Here is a 15,701-nt window from a genome sequence, read left to right as displayed (position 1 = left end):
CACTATTTCGACCTTCCTCTATTGTTTCATTTATAACTTTTCATTTCGACGACGGATTCTCACGAAACTAAAACTGTTGGAATTTTAACTCATGAGGCTACCACCACATAAAATATCATAATTTTATTACATCCAAATCGGTCCAGATCTAGTGCGTAATATTAATATCAAAGCCGATGTTCCTCAGACGATGGTTAACACGCGATCCAAAATGAACAAGGAAGGAGCCACCATGGAGGACTAGGATCATCTCCGTTCCTATGGTGGTTTCTCCAGCATCATCACCACTACCATCATTAGCAACGGCCTGTGATGAGCCTCCTGCATGGGCTAAGGCTTTGATGGGGTCCGTCGACTAGTTAAGAGAATCATCGAAGGAGAACTCGAAGGAGATCCAAACCGCCCTCAAAGACTTGATCCAGGCTTTAATAGAGCCCTACTGGTCACCCTCCACCCACCTTCACCACCAGCACCGTCGGCCACAATGAAATTCCACCAGCCGCAGCTAGAAAACTCCACCCATGAGGGATGTGGAAGGGAGCCCAAAACCGCAGCAACCATGACTCCTCCAGCTGTAGAGGTGAACCACCCACCATTGTAGACCTAGGCTGCTGCCACCGTAGCGACATCGAAGCAGCCGACAAAGAAGGCCCCCGGAAAACCCTAGCTTCCCTCTGGTGGTGATCCAGCCCCCACCGACGCCGAACTCCACGTCCAACGCCTTCTTTGGACCACCCACACCTGAGCCCAGGCCACAGATCATGCCGACACTAGTTGGAAGACCGCAAACGATGTAGCAAATTTGCGGCTAGTGGTCGCAGTTCCGGTTCTTCCACGACCATCGATAGCATGGTTGACTTCCTTGGGCTGCCAGCCAGCTAGTGTGCTGACAGCAGTCACCAGCGACCGTCGGGTGGCCGAACCCGATAGCCACCACCATGGGAAGCTACCTCTACTCGGGGTGGCTCCATCGCAGCTTTCCACTACCCACTTCTCTACATTGGGGCAATGGGTCCCTTTCGTAGCCGCCGAGGCCAAAATCAAATTTCAGCCCTAGGGTTAAGGCTAGGGCAAGTTCATGAAGATGATGACATACATAATTTTCGAGGCAGGCTAGATTTTCGCGAACCAGTCTGACCACCTTGTGGGAACAATTTTGGAACCCATGAACATGACCCCGAGCATGAGTATGAACCCGAGTATGAATGGTGAAATGACCCAGTGGGCCCATGCCATTAGACGAATCCAAACCCGTCGGCGACATGAGCCGGACCCATGGGTTTATGTCCCACGTGACCAGCCTCAACCGCAAGATCACTTGGCTCGCGATGACAGGCCACATTTTGGGATCCAAGAACTGTCAAACTTGATTTCCCAAAATTCTCTAGAGGAGACCCACTAGACTAGACCTATCTAGCAGAGTAGTTTTTCACTTACCATGGCACGCCCGACCACCAGAAGGTCCAGCTAGTTTCATTCTTCTTGGTGGGCGTGGCAATTATGTGGTACCAATCGACTGAGCGGACTTGAACATTTGAGTCTTGGTAGGACTTTACAAATACGATTTGTGCTTGGTTCGATCCAATCCAGTACGAGGACTTTCAAGCCATGTTGACTAAGCTGACTCAGTCAACAACAATTTGAGCTTACTGGGAGGAGTTCGAGCGGATCTACAACCGAGTCACTAAGTAGTTTTACTCAGCCTTGAAGAGTACCTTTTTTAGTGTGCTCAGGCTTGACATTTAGGCTGAGAGGTTAAGGCTTTGAGGCCCACTACTTCTGATGAGGCCTTCTCCTTAGCTATTCTGATAGAATCCAAGTTGGATCAGTTGAACTAGATCCGCAAAGAGGAGAGAAGACAAATGGCATAAGCCCATGGCCCACTAGAGGCTACATCTGCCCCGACTCAGCTTGCGCCGACGGCTCAGCCTAACCGACAGATGATCTCACGCCGCTTTGTACCTAATGACTTTGAGGAGCGCTGAAGGAAAGTCTTGTGTTTTTACTATGATGACCGATTTACCCCAAGTCATAAATGCAAGCGCTAGCCAGCCCATGTCATATTCCTAGGCAGACTTGAGGAGGATGAACCTAAATTCATTGATTGGCACGATAAACTGTAAGAGTTCAAGGATGTGAGAGATTAGTCACATTGACAACATGGTGTCAGAAGCGTGTTGGATTGTTATGATCCAATCATGTGGTTTATGTTAGTCGAGTCAGGTGAGTCGAGTCGAGTCAATTTGAGTTAGTTAGTTAGCTTTATCTTTTATTTTAAATTTCAAATAAATTGAATAATCTATATGTGGATCTGATCTACTAGGACACTACTCCTATAAGTAGGAGTAGTCATGTGTTGATTAGGGAAATCAATTACTGAATGAATCTGAGTTTAGCCACATTATTCTTTTTATTTTTATCTTTTACCTTAGCCGTTAGATCATAGTTGTAAAAGCATTTTGATCTTTTCAACCCTAGCCATCTTCCTCCACTCGCAGCCACCCTACCTTATGGCCATCTACCACCACCCTTGGCTGTCTGCCGCGCTCCGACGACTACCGTAACATTGGATATTTACTATTCTGCCCTGTTTGGGCTTCCTTTACTATTTTATTTATAACTTTTCATCATGACGTCAGATTCTCGCAAAACCAAAATCATTGGAACCCTAACTCACGAGACTACGATCTCTAAAATATCATAATTTTCTTACATCCAGATCAGTCTAGATCTCGTGTGTAATACCTATCACATGAAAAGACAATTTAAAATGGAAAACTAGTGTTTCTCTTCTCAAGTCAAGCATGGGTCCAAGAAGAATGCAGGCAACCTTGGAGCCTGCATAGGCAAGATTGAAGACCAAATTTCAAAGATCAAATCTAGCACTTAGGTAATAAATGAAGACCACATCAGGGAATAAGCTCTAAGGAATGAGCACGATGATCTCATCCTTATGGAAGAGCAGTACTAGCACCAAAGATCAAGAGTTCACTTGCTGACTTGGGCCAACTAAAACAACCAATTCTTTCACTCTATGGCTACTACTAGAAAAGAAGGAAGCAAATCAATTATTTCCAAGTGGATTAAAATGACTAGAAGCAAAACAATAAAAGAATTTGAGATGCTCTCGTAAGCCATCTTAAAAGTTTGTTCAAGACAACTAACCCTTATTCTATCTTTGATCATCACCTAAATAGATTAAGAGTGGGATATAGCAAACTCCTCTTCATCCAATGAAGACATTGAGAAAACACTAAAAATTCTCGCCCAGAGTCTGATGTCCTTAATGCTAAATTTATTCAGGACCTCTAAAGAGTACGCAAGAGAATGACTGCAGGATAATTAAGGAATAGCATTTATTCCAAAGAAAGAGCACCCTTTGAAGGTGGTGGACTTTAGGTCTATAAGCCTTTGTAACATAATCTACACGATCTTAACAAAACTTATAGCAACAAGGATCAGACTCTACCTACAAACTATGATAACATAGAGCCAAAATGCATTGTACCCCAGGGTGCCAAATCCTCAAATGATTGTTAGAAAGCCATTAACTACCTCGAGTCCACAAAACGCAATACTAGTGCTTATATCCTCAAAGGTGATTTATTAAAGGCTTTCAACCATAAAGAGTGTGCACATTTATTGGTGATTGTATCAAATTGTATGGGTTCCCAAACCATTTCATTAAGTTAATCGTTAATTGCATGTCTACTACCAACTTTACTATTGAAATTAATGATCTAGTGGATGGATTCTTTAACTCTTCAAGATGTCTTACACAAGGTTGTCCCCTCTCCCCCTACCTCTTTATAATTGGTGCTAATATTCTCTCCCTTCTCATAGATAAAGAATTAGTGCTTAAAAGGATCTCGAGCATCAAGTTGGCTAGGGAAATCTCACCCATTAGCTACCTCATGTTTGTTGATAATTTGCTTTTGTTTGATAAAGCTACACCCCGAGAAACTACCAACCTCAAATTATCCATTGATCTCTATTGTTCACTATTTAATCAGGATATCAACTATGACAAATTCTATAGATTTTTCAATAACCGAGTTGATTCCAATCTTGAAAGCTAGATTATATCCGTTCTAAAGATCAAGCTTTTGGAAGGCCACAAATATATCTCTGTAATCCTCTCATTCTCCCAAGATCAAAGACCAAAGCATATGAGTTCGTAGTGGATAAATTTATATCAAACTTGTATGTTGGAAAGCCAAGCACCTCTCTCACGCAAGACGGACCACTCTAATCAAATCAATTTTGAGCAGCATCCTAGTTTATTTTATGTCTACTTGCATTTTGGCCTCTAACACCCTCAGTACTCTAGATGCCCTCATAAGAGATTTTTAGTGGGGATTCACAAGTGGTAAGAGGAAGCTTTACTTAAGGAAATGAAGATCGTTATTTTGTCCAATGGCCCATGGGGGCTGGGAATTAGGAGCTCTCTTCTTGTTAACCAAACCCTTCTTTTCAAGCTTGTTAGGTGGCTCCTCAATGTGTAGAACATCTTGTGAGCTAAAGTACTTTCCCATGGTACCTTATGGCAAGCAAATAAGACTAAAATAGCCTCATAGACATGGTAATATATTTTATCCATTAGGAATGCTCCCAGAAGAGCGCAGTTAAAATTGAGATTGATAATGGTGTGCTTACTTCAATTAGAGAAGACCCCTGGATTCCCTCTTGAGAATATCAGGTTTGTTGCAGATCTAATGAACTTTCAAATTGATACATATTACTCTTTTTGTAATGATAACGGTGAAATAGTAGAGCACCTGCTTGTGTCATGCTCCTTTGCTTGTGCTGTTTGGTTTGTAGGTCTAGGACTTAAACATAACAATGTCTAGGGAAGCCTTGATAAATGGATCCTTCACTACAACTCTATCACGTCTAAAGACCAAATTACTTATGCCTTTGTCATGATGTGGTTCATCTGGAAGACAAGGAATGCACTAGTCTTCAAGCTGGAAAAGCTAGACAAGGAGAAAGCTCTCAGATATAAATTAACAACTTCTCCTCGAATCTCCCTATGGATGACCAATTGGCAGTGAGTCCAGATCACTACTAGGTTGGGTGGATGCTTCTTGGAAGGGTGCTCTTATGGTGGAATAGACATATACACGATTAATGAGATTAATGGGGTCAACGAAGTACAAATCAATATACTTGGAGCATTATGAGAATGCCCTAACTGGGGATGCTTTGGCGTTGCTAAATCTTAAGGAACTATCTAGAAGTGGGTCTTAACATAGCTATAATTAGTGACTGCTTAATTTTTGTAAATGCCATAGCTAGCATCAACTCTTACATTGACCAGCACATAAAAGCAGTCATCCAAAAGTGCAAAAGGTAGATATTTAGGTTTCCCTTTGGGTTCTTTACATGAGCAAAAAAAATATAGCACTGCTCACAATTTAGCCGATTTAGCCATTCTCAACAAATCTTGTAGGAGTGGATCGATCCACCAAACGATCTGATTGTATCCGTGCTTCCTTAATGAAACTTGTTTACAAATTCTTCTTGGAAAAAAATGGTCTTTTTCTCCTCAAAAGTAAAAAAATTGTGCATCCCCTGACATCATTCATTATGAGAGCATCTTTAGAAAAAAAAGAAAGGAAAAGAACATCTTGTATAGGAATTACATGGTGGCGACCTTGGCTGACAATTTGGATAGACTGGAGCATAGCCTAAGTTGAGAAATGCTACTAGCAACCTCAAGAAAATAAGAGTTTGGGCACATCAACATGAAGAACCTCAAGAAAAAGAGTTTGAGAATTTCTTAATAAAACTACAAAACTTGTAAAAAAAACAAGTGCTCAATATTTGACAATTATGTAATAAAACTGTGAAACAAAAAATATAAGTGTTCAATAACTGCGAATTATGTAATAAAACTATGAACTCATAAAAATACAAGTGTTCAATAACTATGTATTACATAATAAAACTACGAAATAGAAATACATGTGCTCAATAATTACAAATTACATCATGAAACAATGAAATTCACAAGAGTATAAGTATTTAAAAAAAATGAATTATATAATAAAACTATAAAATAAAAAAAAAACAAGTGTTTCAGAGCTACAAATTACGTAATAAAATTATGAAACTCACAAAAGAATAACAGCGGAAGTTACATATATTAACTAGTAACTGCAAATTATGTTCAATAATTGTGTACTAGTTATTGGTTAGAGAAAGAAAAAAATTATTTTTAATTAATATAGAGTACTTGCATGTCCAATTGGTTATTCCTTTTGGTTAGAGAAATGAGAAAAAAATAATTTTGTATTATTATAGAAAATTATCATGTCCAATCAAGTGTAAGATGTTTTTAATGTAGCTAATAAATAACTTATAAAATAGGCTGAGAGTAAAGTTGGAAAAAAAAATAGTAGAAAATGCTTATAGTCTAAGAGAAAAGCAAAATGAGCATGATCTACAGAAGCGAAAATCCTACTTTTCTTATAACTCACCCAAAAAATAAAGTTTCAGAGAACATGATAGATTATATGACTGCTATTCATGCACATGTAAAATAAAATCTAGAGGCATCTAATGCTTACTATAAAAAAGTTGTGGATAAACATTGGAGATTGATAGTTTTAAAGAATGCTTAGAAAAGAATTTGTTCCAATAAGAAGTTACAGCAAGTTGATTCCCAAAGATATTAAATCCTTGGTATTCTGTTCATGATTAATATTATTTATCAATCTTTCAAACATTTATCAAATTTCAAAGACATTCAATATGCAAGAATTATTCGAGTATAATCTTTCTGAGGCAAGTCCATTATTTGACTCGATGACTTATCTCAAATAAGGGGACTGATATAATTTCCTAATTCTCATAGAGTTTCTAATCTCAGAAATTTCAAATTCTTAAAGAATTCTTAACCTCAAAGGTTTCCAATTCTCATAGGATTCTTAATTTCAACGGTTTCCTACACATGTAAGTGTAATTTTTATAATAACAAATTCATAATCGAAATCACTTGTATTAAAGTTGGACAAAATAAATTTAAGTGTGCGGTCAAGTTACACATTTTATAGAAGATCAAGTTATGCAAAGAAATCAAGACAAAACAAACATAATTCATATATTCAACAAACAAATTTCAGGTCATTGTTTAGATGTGATCAAGGGTGTCCGAACGACTGGAATGAAGCACTTAAAAATTTTTAGTAACATTTGGATGAAACCTAAAGGTTCATCCAGATGGCACATGAAGAACAAAAAAGAAAAGTTTAGATTGAAAAATGAACTTGGAAATTCTTTTAGTGGTAATATTCAGCTTTTGCAAATTAAATTGATTTTAATTTTAACTTTTGACTTTGACTTACATTTTCTGCTTTTATATCCCTAAACCTAATCTTACTGGGGATTCCATCTCTCTTGAAATTTTAATATATTTTCTATGCCGTGTGGTTTTCCTAGTTATTTTAGTTTTCCAATATTTATTTCTCTTCTATCTAGCTAGTTTGCATTCCCAATATCTTTAGGAGTTTTATTTGCTTCAGCATTGTCCTCTTTTAGGAGAGAGGTGGTGAATGATGTAGATCCCACTATTTGGACAGAAATAAATTATTAGTTCTATTTAGCTTTCTTCTTTTCTCTCTTCTACATTTTTTATGGTGATCGTAAATTTTTTTTTCCGGCAATGCCATCATGTTTCTCTGACATACTAGTACACTAATTATTCAACAATATAAAGTAATCATACATATAGATCAAATGTTCATGTAGATGAGATTGGTCATATATGCATAACTAATTAGTTGTAGTAATAAAGAATTGTACCCGAGGAGTATGTGTCAAAGTTTTTTTTTTTTTTTTTACTGAGAATCAAAAGAAAATGAATAAGATAAATTACAATTTATTAGCATGGTGCGGTTTGGCCCTTTGTAAAAACTATTTTCATCCACATTAAGCTTAAGCGTTTAAATAGTTGATGTTCAGAGCAACTTACAGCTACTAATCTGCCTTTAATAAGATGTGAAAATATTTAATTTATACTACAGATATATAGTTTGATTTAAGGATGGTAGGAATAATTGGATCGTTTAGTAATTTAATTTCTTATACTACAGAAAAAAATTTAATTATACCAATTGCACCGTTAGCTTTGATAGAAAATTTATAAATCAGGCCAAACCAATAAACTAATTCTGAAGAAAGTCACAATTTATCTAGTAACAAGGCGTTACTTGTATCTACTCAGTATATACAAATATGATCCTTAATAATTCTCAGGGGTTGCTATATACGCAGTTGTATATGATTCTCTCAATGGAGGGAAGAGATGAGAGAGCGAAACGCCACTTCCTCGCAGGGGATGGTGAGACCCATGTCGTAGTCGAAGCCGAACTCTTCCTCGGCGGAGTGCAGCAACAACTGGAACTCAGGATGAGCGAGGTAGGAGATCGGAACCACGAATCTGCTCCTGTTCCTCCCAACATAGACGGCGAAGTGACCTTTTGGCACATCTGAACGTCGACCACCTTCGTAATCCTCCAAGCCTTGCTGCTTCCTCCCGAGGCTCGAGCAACGCTTCAGGACATGCTTCAACCCAGCAGATTGGAAGAGCTTGTTCGGTTTCAACACAGCCATTATTAGATCTTAAACTTAAAGCTAATTATGTAGAAGGGAATTGGGGAGATGGAAGCGGCTGTGGTGGATATATATATATGGGTAGAAATGGTAAAGGAGAAGGAGAAGGAGAAGGGAAAGAAACAAGGCATATGGGTGGCACGCAAGATGGAAAGAGGACGTAAAGGAGTACAGGTTGGGGACATGAACATGGTGGCCTGGCTCACCTGACACCTTGGCTTTGCTACCTTTGTCATGGAACAGGAAAGGCCCTCTTTCTCCTATTGATTGCAAATGATCTTATCAGGAGTTAAATTCGATGGTAACTTCTTAGTGACATGCATCCGAAGATACATATACAATGCTCTCAGTTTAACAAAGATATCGTTTTATAAATCTCCCTAGTCGTTATTTTAACCGTTTTATAACTACAAATATACGTTCCTATAGTGACTAGCCACCTAATAATTTCATGTCCAACAGGTGACGTGAAGCCATACTGCTGTCCGGCAAGCAATGTGCATTGTTTGGGACCCTAGGTAGCTAATCCAATTGCTTGGTTTATTGGACATCTGACCCACTTGCAAATGCGACCCCATATTATCTTATCTCACTACAAGGACTTCAGTAGCCATTTGTCCCCTTGTCCTGCTAAGTACTGGGCCACTGGCTTCGACATTTGTTCGGAAAATGACAACGCTGTTAACCTAACTAATTAGTTGTACTAATTAATGAAAAGATGTTGCATTGGAATGTGACGATTATCTTGCTCGTGTTCGGCTCAGATATTTATTGAACATGAAAATCAAGCTGGAATTCAATAGTTCTTGCCCATCTTGAAAAGAATTCGATTCAACTAGTGCAAGCAACTACCTCATTAATAGCTTAGATTTGCTAGCTTTTTTAGAATCAAACAAGCTTGTTTCATCTAGCTCAAATTGTGGCTAGAATCCTTGTAACTAACAAATTAATCAAATTTTAACCATTAGATTTAAATATAAAGAATATATATACATATATATAGAGGATAGTTTAAAATTTGACTGGTGTTTGACTCATTTATTAGATGAGTGACTTAATTTTAATTATAATTTTGAACCGAATATGAACTAGATTTGAGAATTCTATGTTCATTACTTAGCAACAAATTTTTAATTCGTAGAGATTGACAAGAACACATTTTAGTATGATGAAACTGTAATCAGTTTACTCTAATCAATTTACATTCTATCCAGGATGAGAATGGTACCAAAATTTTAACATTTAATGGCAATCAAAGCTGCTCCTAATTTAGTGCATCTTTTATGCTATAAGCTTTAGCAGTTTGAGTTTTTGATTAATTTGTGTAAGGTTTTCATGTAATTGACTATGCGTTTTAAAATATTTTAAATATGCAACTAGCTTGATATATTGAATTAGAGATTTCTATTGTGCACTAGCTTGGTTAAAAGTTTCAATTGTGCACATCAGAATGGGTTTGAATCCAAAGCAAGAAAGTGATCGCTGGACTAATAGCAAATATTGAACAATCTAACAACATACAGAACATAGGTTAATATAAATGGGACTGATCATATATACTAGTAGTTCCAATAAATGAAAAGTGTACTTGTGGAGTATGATGTTATCTTGTTTTAGATAGAATTGAAATATATATATAAATAGTTAATTACACTTAAACCTATGAGTTATTGCAAGTGTTTACGTTTCCTTGAGGCAAAGTAAAATTTGAAATGGCCATCTGTATATTAAATCTTCTCGTAAGAGTTTTAATAGAAAAAATAAACAAATAAATGAAGGAGTATTTGGGAGATTTTATATATATATATATATATATATATATATATACATGTGCCAAACTTTTTTAACTGACAATCATGACTAACTCACAATCATGACTAAGTACAAGAAAAGATTTGTATTTGAAAGATTTATAAACTCTATCTTCGTAAAATGTAGCTGCTAATCATTTTAATCTAAAGATGTTACATTGTATCCGATCGACAACAAGGCGTTGCTTGTTAACATAGTACAAGGGAATCGGCCCATTCTATATTCTTCTGAATACTCATCTTTTAGAGGGCGAAAAACCATACGCCACTCTTATATACAAATATGATCAACGAGAAGTCACATCAGATGTTACGTAGCTTTACTCTCAATGGAGCGGGGAGGGCGAAATGCCACTTCTTCAGAGGGAGTGGTGAGAGCCATGTCGTGGTCGAAGCCGAAGCATTCCTCAGCAGATGAGTGCAGCAACGACTGGAACTCAGATGGGCTAGGTAGGAGATTGGAACCACGAATCTGCTCCAGTTCCTCCAAACATAGATTGCAAAGTGACCTTTAGGCACATCTGAACGTCGACCACCTTCGTAACCCTCTAACCCTTGCCGCTTCCTCCGGAGGCTCGAGCAACGCTTCAGAACATGCAAGCTTAAAGCCAGCAGACCGGAAGATTTGCTCTGTTTCAAAATATCCATTAATCTCTTCGAGCGGCTTGCTTTTTAACCCGGTATATATGTATTTTTTCTTACAGTTAATGACGTAGAAGGGAGTTGGAGAGATGGGAAAGATTGTCGTGGGTGTATATATATATTGATGGAAAGAGTGAAGAAAAGGAGAGGAAAAGAACAAGGCATATGGGTGGTACACAAGATGGAAGAAGGATGTAAAGGAGTACAGGTTGGGAGTTGGGTGGGGACATGAACACGGTGGGCTCATCTTCTTATGGCTTTGTTACCTTTGTCTTTAACCTCTAAAGATCTCAGTTTATCAAAGGATACGCCCTAGTTGTGCGACTTCACATGCTCTTGCCTGGAGAAAGGACTCGCCACCTAATAATTAATTTGATGAACTTGCTTGGTTTGGGACCTCTGACCCACATGCAAGGACTCCTATAGCCCTAGCTTCTCTTGTCCTTCTAAGTACTACGCTACTGGTGGGCTTCTGAACATTTATTAGAAAATGACTGTCATTTAGTTTTAGATGAGACATGTTACCTCACAAACTGTTACATATTGTCTCATTTCAGATAGATTGGAGCTTTCTTTGTCTTGCGAAGAGTTTGAACCTTTGATTCAAATATTTTACATTCTATCCAGGAATATTAGAATGGTACTGAAATGAAATGCCTCGGAAGCCAGATGCTTTTACCTTAAGATTGATATGAAGAATTTTTTATATATTCTAAAATAAATTTTATATAGACAAAGTCAATATTGCGAAGTTGAAAGAACTTATTCCACTGTATAGTATAGTAGATAGAGAATAACCAAGCAAGCAAGCGGCTGAACGTTGTGAGGGAAGGAAAGGAAGAGGCCTATTCTATGCAGCTAGCCCCTTGTATTTGGTAGCTTATGATAGGATTCTCTCGCAGCAAGAAAAGCCACAGAGGTCCTTGCAATATAATAAAGTCTTGCATGTGGTAAGAGGTCCTAATAGTACTGAGCAATTGGCATTAGGGGGCCCAAACTATCAAAGTTGCTTACTGGTGCATATATAGTTTCTTGCATTACCTCATGCCCTATGGACATAAAGTTTATGGTCCAGCCTTCTTTGTCACATTTACAAAATATTGCTTCTTTAGAAAAGCAGCAAATGCTAGCCCTCATGAATGACGATTCTAGCATTTCATATCCAAAGATTAACTAAGAACATTGGAAGTTTAAATCAGGATATGAAAGAAACATGGTCCTGTCTGGCCCAAAGCAAAGAGCCATCGAAGCCATGCATTTCGGCACAAAGTCCCTACCCAACTCCCAAATTGTCTTCTACGCTCTTCCACCTTCTGCCCCACCAGCATGGCCATATGCCTTCGTTTCTATTTCTCTCATTCACTGTCCTAATTGCAGTCATGCGTATAAATACATCCCATTGCTTTTCCTATTCTCCACAACCTTCCTAGTTCTTTCTTTCTCTCTCTAGTTACTTGCTTCTATTTCTTAGCTTCTTAGGAAAACGGAGATAGGAAAGAATGGCCATGGTGAGAGAAAGCAAGATCTCACAAGTAGCAGGCTTGAAGAAGATCCTGAAGCGTTGCCGAAGCCTTGGGAGGAGGCAGGATGATATGGATGTCCCTAAAGGCCACTTCGTTGTTTATGTCGGGGAGAATCGGAGTAGATTCATAGTGCCAATCTCTTACCTCAACCACCCGGAGTTCCAGTCCCTCCTCCACTGTGCTGAGGAAGAGTTTGACTTCGGCTATGACATAGGTCTCACAATCCCCTGCGAGGAGATCACCTTCCTCTCCCTTACGTCTACGCTCCGATGAGAGCTAAACTGCCAAACTGTAAAGATAAAAAGAGCCCTCGTAAATTCTTGCAAATTATTTGCATATACACGAGTGGCGTGTAGTTTTGCGCCATGTAACATCTGATTATTTGGGTAAAGCGAAATAGAAAGGACTAATTCCTCTAATTTGAGATAAATCTCTAAGTTTTTGACCAAATGGGTCTCCTCATAATTTTTTCATAGTTTTAGTCTACCTATTAAATTTATTATCAAACGGCTTATTTTGGCTAACTTAACTATCATGTCATAAGTTAATAGTAAAATTATTATATTATTTAATAGTTTATATAGAAGATAAATTAATAAATTATTTAGTGATATTACTATTCATAAACTAATAAACAATTCAATACTTTATTAATAGAAAATAATACTCAATCTTTTCTACCTAGTATGTTGAGCACTCTATCTATCTATTAAGCATTAAGTACATAAGATGTAAATATTGAACTGTTTAATATTTTATAAATAATTCTGATAAATAATAATTTATGCGAAAGTTGGACTTCAAAAAATTTTATCACAATGTTTGGTGGGACTATTTGCAAGATGCGTTGAGGTTTAGGGGGTTCCATGATAAGTAGATTGGGTGGAGTATGAGCTCTGTTGATCTATTATATTTAGCTAAAATGGTCAGCTGAATAGCAATATCAGATGCAAAAAGGGCCTAAGGCAGCGGGATCCTTTGGTTCTTTTCCTCTCTCAACTTATTGCTTATGGTTTAAACATAATTTAAAAAAAAAGCTAAGCAAGAGGGGGTGATTTAAGGGCAAATTAATACTGATTTGATTAGCGAATGTGTTATTAATGTGCAAAATGTAGATGATAGATTGGTCTTCCTAAAGGACTAGGAGAAAGCGAATACTATCTTGAAGTTTCTATTATACTACTTTAAAGGCATTTCTGCATTGAAATTAAATTCTCATCAAAGTTCTCTTGTTTGGTTTCGGGTCGGGATCGACCGATACTCGATTCATTTCGGGTTGGGATCGGCCGATACGGCCGATCCCGCCCAAGACGAGCATGGGTAAGAGAGAAAGAAAGGAAAAAGAGAGAGAGAAAGAAAGGGAGCAAGAGAGGGAAAGAGAGGGAGGAAGAGAGAGAGGGAAAGAGAGAAAGAGAGAGATGGAGCAAGAGAGAGGGAGAGAGAGGGAAAAAGAAATAGAGTTTGTGGGTTGCAACGAGGGAGAGGGAAGAAAAGAGAGGAGAGAGAGAGACATGGAGAGAAAATAAAAATTAAAAAACTATTTTAAAGAGGAAAAGAGGTGGCCGTCGGTGAGGGAGAAGGATAATTTTCAAAAGAGAGTTAGTAGGAGAGAGAGTTAATTAGGAAGAGAGTTTGATAAGAGAGAGGGAGTGAGAGAGGGAGTTTGATAAAAAAGAGAATTAGTTGAGAGAATGTAAAATTTTTTTTTAATTTGTGTGGGAGAGGGAGAGTGTGAGCGGTAGAAAAGGGGAGAAATAAAAATTGAGAAAATAGTATTTATTTTTTAGTTTTTAAACTTTATATATGAATAATTTATATTTATATCTTATTATTATTTTTCTAAAAAATTAAAAAAAATTATGTATTTTAAAATATAGGCCAATACGGACGGCCGATACTGCCGATACCGCCGATACGGCCAATACGTATCGTTTTTTTCAGATGATCGATTCTGATCCCGATTCCGATACTTGGAACTTTGAGGGTACCAATTATTGAAAATTTGAGAAGCGGGTTGCTGGTGGGAAAGGCTAGTTGTTGTCTTTGGATGATCGAATTACATTAATTATTCCTGTGTTAAGTTTGATATAGTTGTATTAAGTCTCTCTCTTTATTATGCTCACTTAGGTCTATCGGAAAATAGATTAGATTAGAAAGAGATTTCTTTAGAGAGTTGTTGATGCCGATAAAAGAATATTATTTAGCAAACCAAAACTGGGTATGCAGAGGAAGGAGTATGGTGGTTTGGGTATCTTGAATATCAAAGAAATGAATTGTGCTTAATTGTGAACTGATAGTTGAAATTGCTGTCATCTGAGCAACAGTTGTGTGCTCAAATTGTTTGCAATACATGAGATTAAGGAAAAGAAAAGTTTAAATAGTAGATTTCTAGTAGGGTTTCGGTTGCGGTTCTTCATTTACGTGCACAGTGAAATCGCTTTAATTTATATTAATTTTTATTTATGTTTTAGAAAAATAAAATACTTTTTAGTAGGTGCGTTCAAATATAAATGGATGGTGATTGAACGTAGTCGTTTGAACGTCTGATTTACGTTCACACATACAGAAAATGCATTTTGGTCATTCGAACGCAATCGGGGTGCATTCGAATGCGCGATGAGTAAGTTAAATTGTAATAGCATTTGTTTAGAATTTTTGGATGTTTGACTAGCCTCTATTTATGTAGAAAAGTAGCCTCTTTGGATTAATTATTGAATATTAAAATTAGTTTTCATCTAGGCTTGAGCTATCTTCTCCCCCCTCCTTCCTCTCCATTGGTATCCAGTCCAAGTTCTCACCTACAGTTGATGTTAATCCTCCGTCGCTTCTCCCTCCTCTCTCTAGCAATTAGCCATACCTTGAATCTCTCTTCTCTCCCCTCATCTAGTTCCAAGCACTAATCCCTAATCATACCATAATTATCTTCCATAACTCTAACCACGTATTCCATATCCATCCTGCTATCTCCTGACCTTCAATTATTATTTCACACATAACTTTTCATCTACTCATTCGATCTTCATGATTCTAGTTATTAGATTTCAAACTCATAGAGGAACAACATATATAAATCTAATACCAATCCAACGGTTAGATCGATCCAAGTTAC

General features: G+C 37.5%; 2 protein-coding genes across 2 annotated transcripts; one reads left to right on the top strand and one right to left on the bottom strand.

The window, feature by feature from the left end:
* Positions 1–8,103: 8,103 nt before the first annotated feature.
* Positions 8,104–8,910, bottom strand: LOC140801007 (protein SMALL AUXIN UP-REGULATED RNA 51-like). Its single transcript, XM_073155986.1, has one exon. It carries the CDS (start codon positions 8,614–8,616, stop codon positions 8,293–8,295), a length of 324 nt encoding a protein of 107 aa, XP_073012087.1. The 5' UTR covers positions 8,617–8,910; the 3' UTR covers positions 8,104–8,292.
* A 3,594-nt stretch (positions 8,911–12,504) lies between these two features.
* Positions 12,505–12,993, top strand: LOC140801008 (auxin-responsive protein SAUR50-like). The gene has a single exon (XM_073155987.1). The coding sequence runs from the start codon at positions 12,569–12,571 to the stop codon at positions 12,863–12,865; it is 297 nt and encodes a 98-aa protein (XP_073012088.1). The 5' UTR covers positions 12,505–12,568; the 3' UTR covers positions 12,866–12,993.
* The last annotated feature ends 2,708 nt before the right edge of the window (positions 12,994–15,701 follow it).

This window comes from Typha latifolia, chromosome 14, assembly GCF_019914945.1.
Source record: "Typha latifolia isolate L0001 chromosome 14, TyphaL0001v2, whole genome shotgun sequence".
Taxonomy (NCBI): Eukaryota; Viridiplantae; Streptophyta; class Magnoliopsida; order Poales; family Typhaceae; genus Typha; species Typha latifolia.
The sequence above is the reverse complement of the archived record's forward strand: the minus strand, read 5'-3'. Positions and strand labels throughout refer to the sequence as shown.

What these genes read in the sequence shown, in the direction of transcription:
- LOC140801008 (XM_073155987.1), top strand. Translation starts at nt 12,569, where the DNA reads ATGGCCATGGTGAGAGAAAGCAAGATCTCACAAGTAGCAGGCTTGAAG.
- LOC140801007 (XM_073155986.1), bottom strand. Translation starts at nt 8,616, where the DNA reads ATGGCTGTGTTGAAACCGAACAAGCTCTTCCAATCTGCTGGGTTGAAG.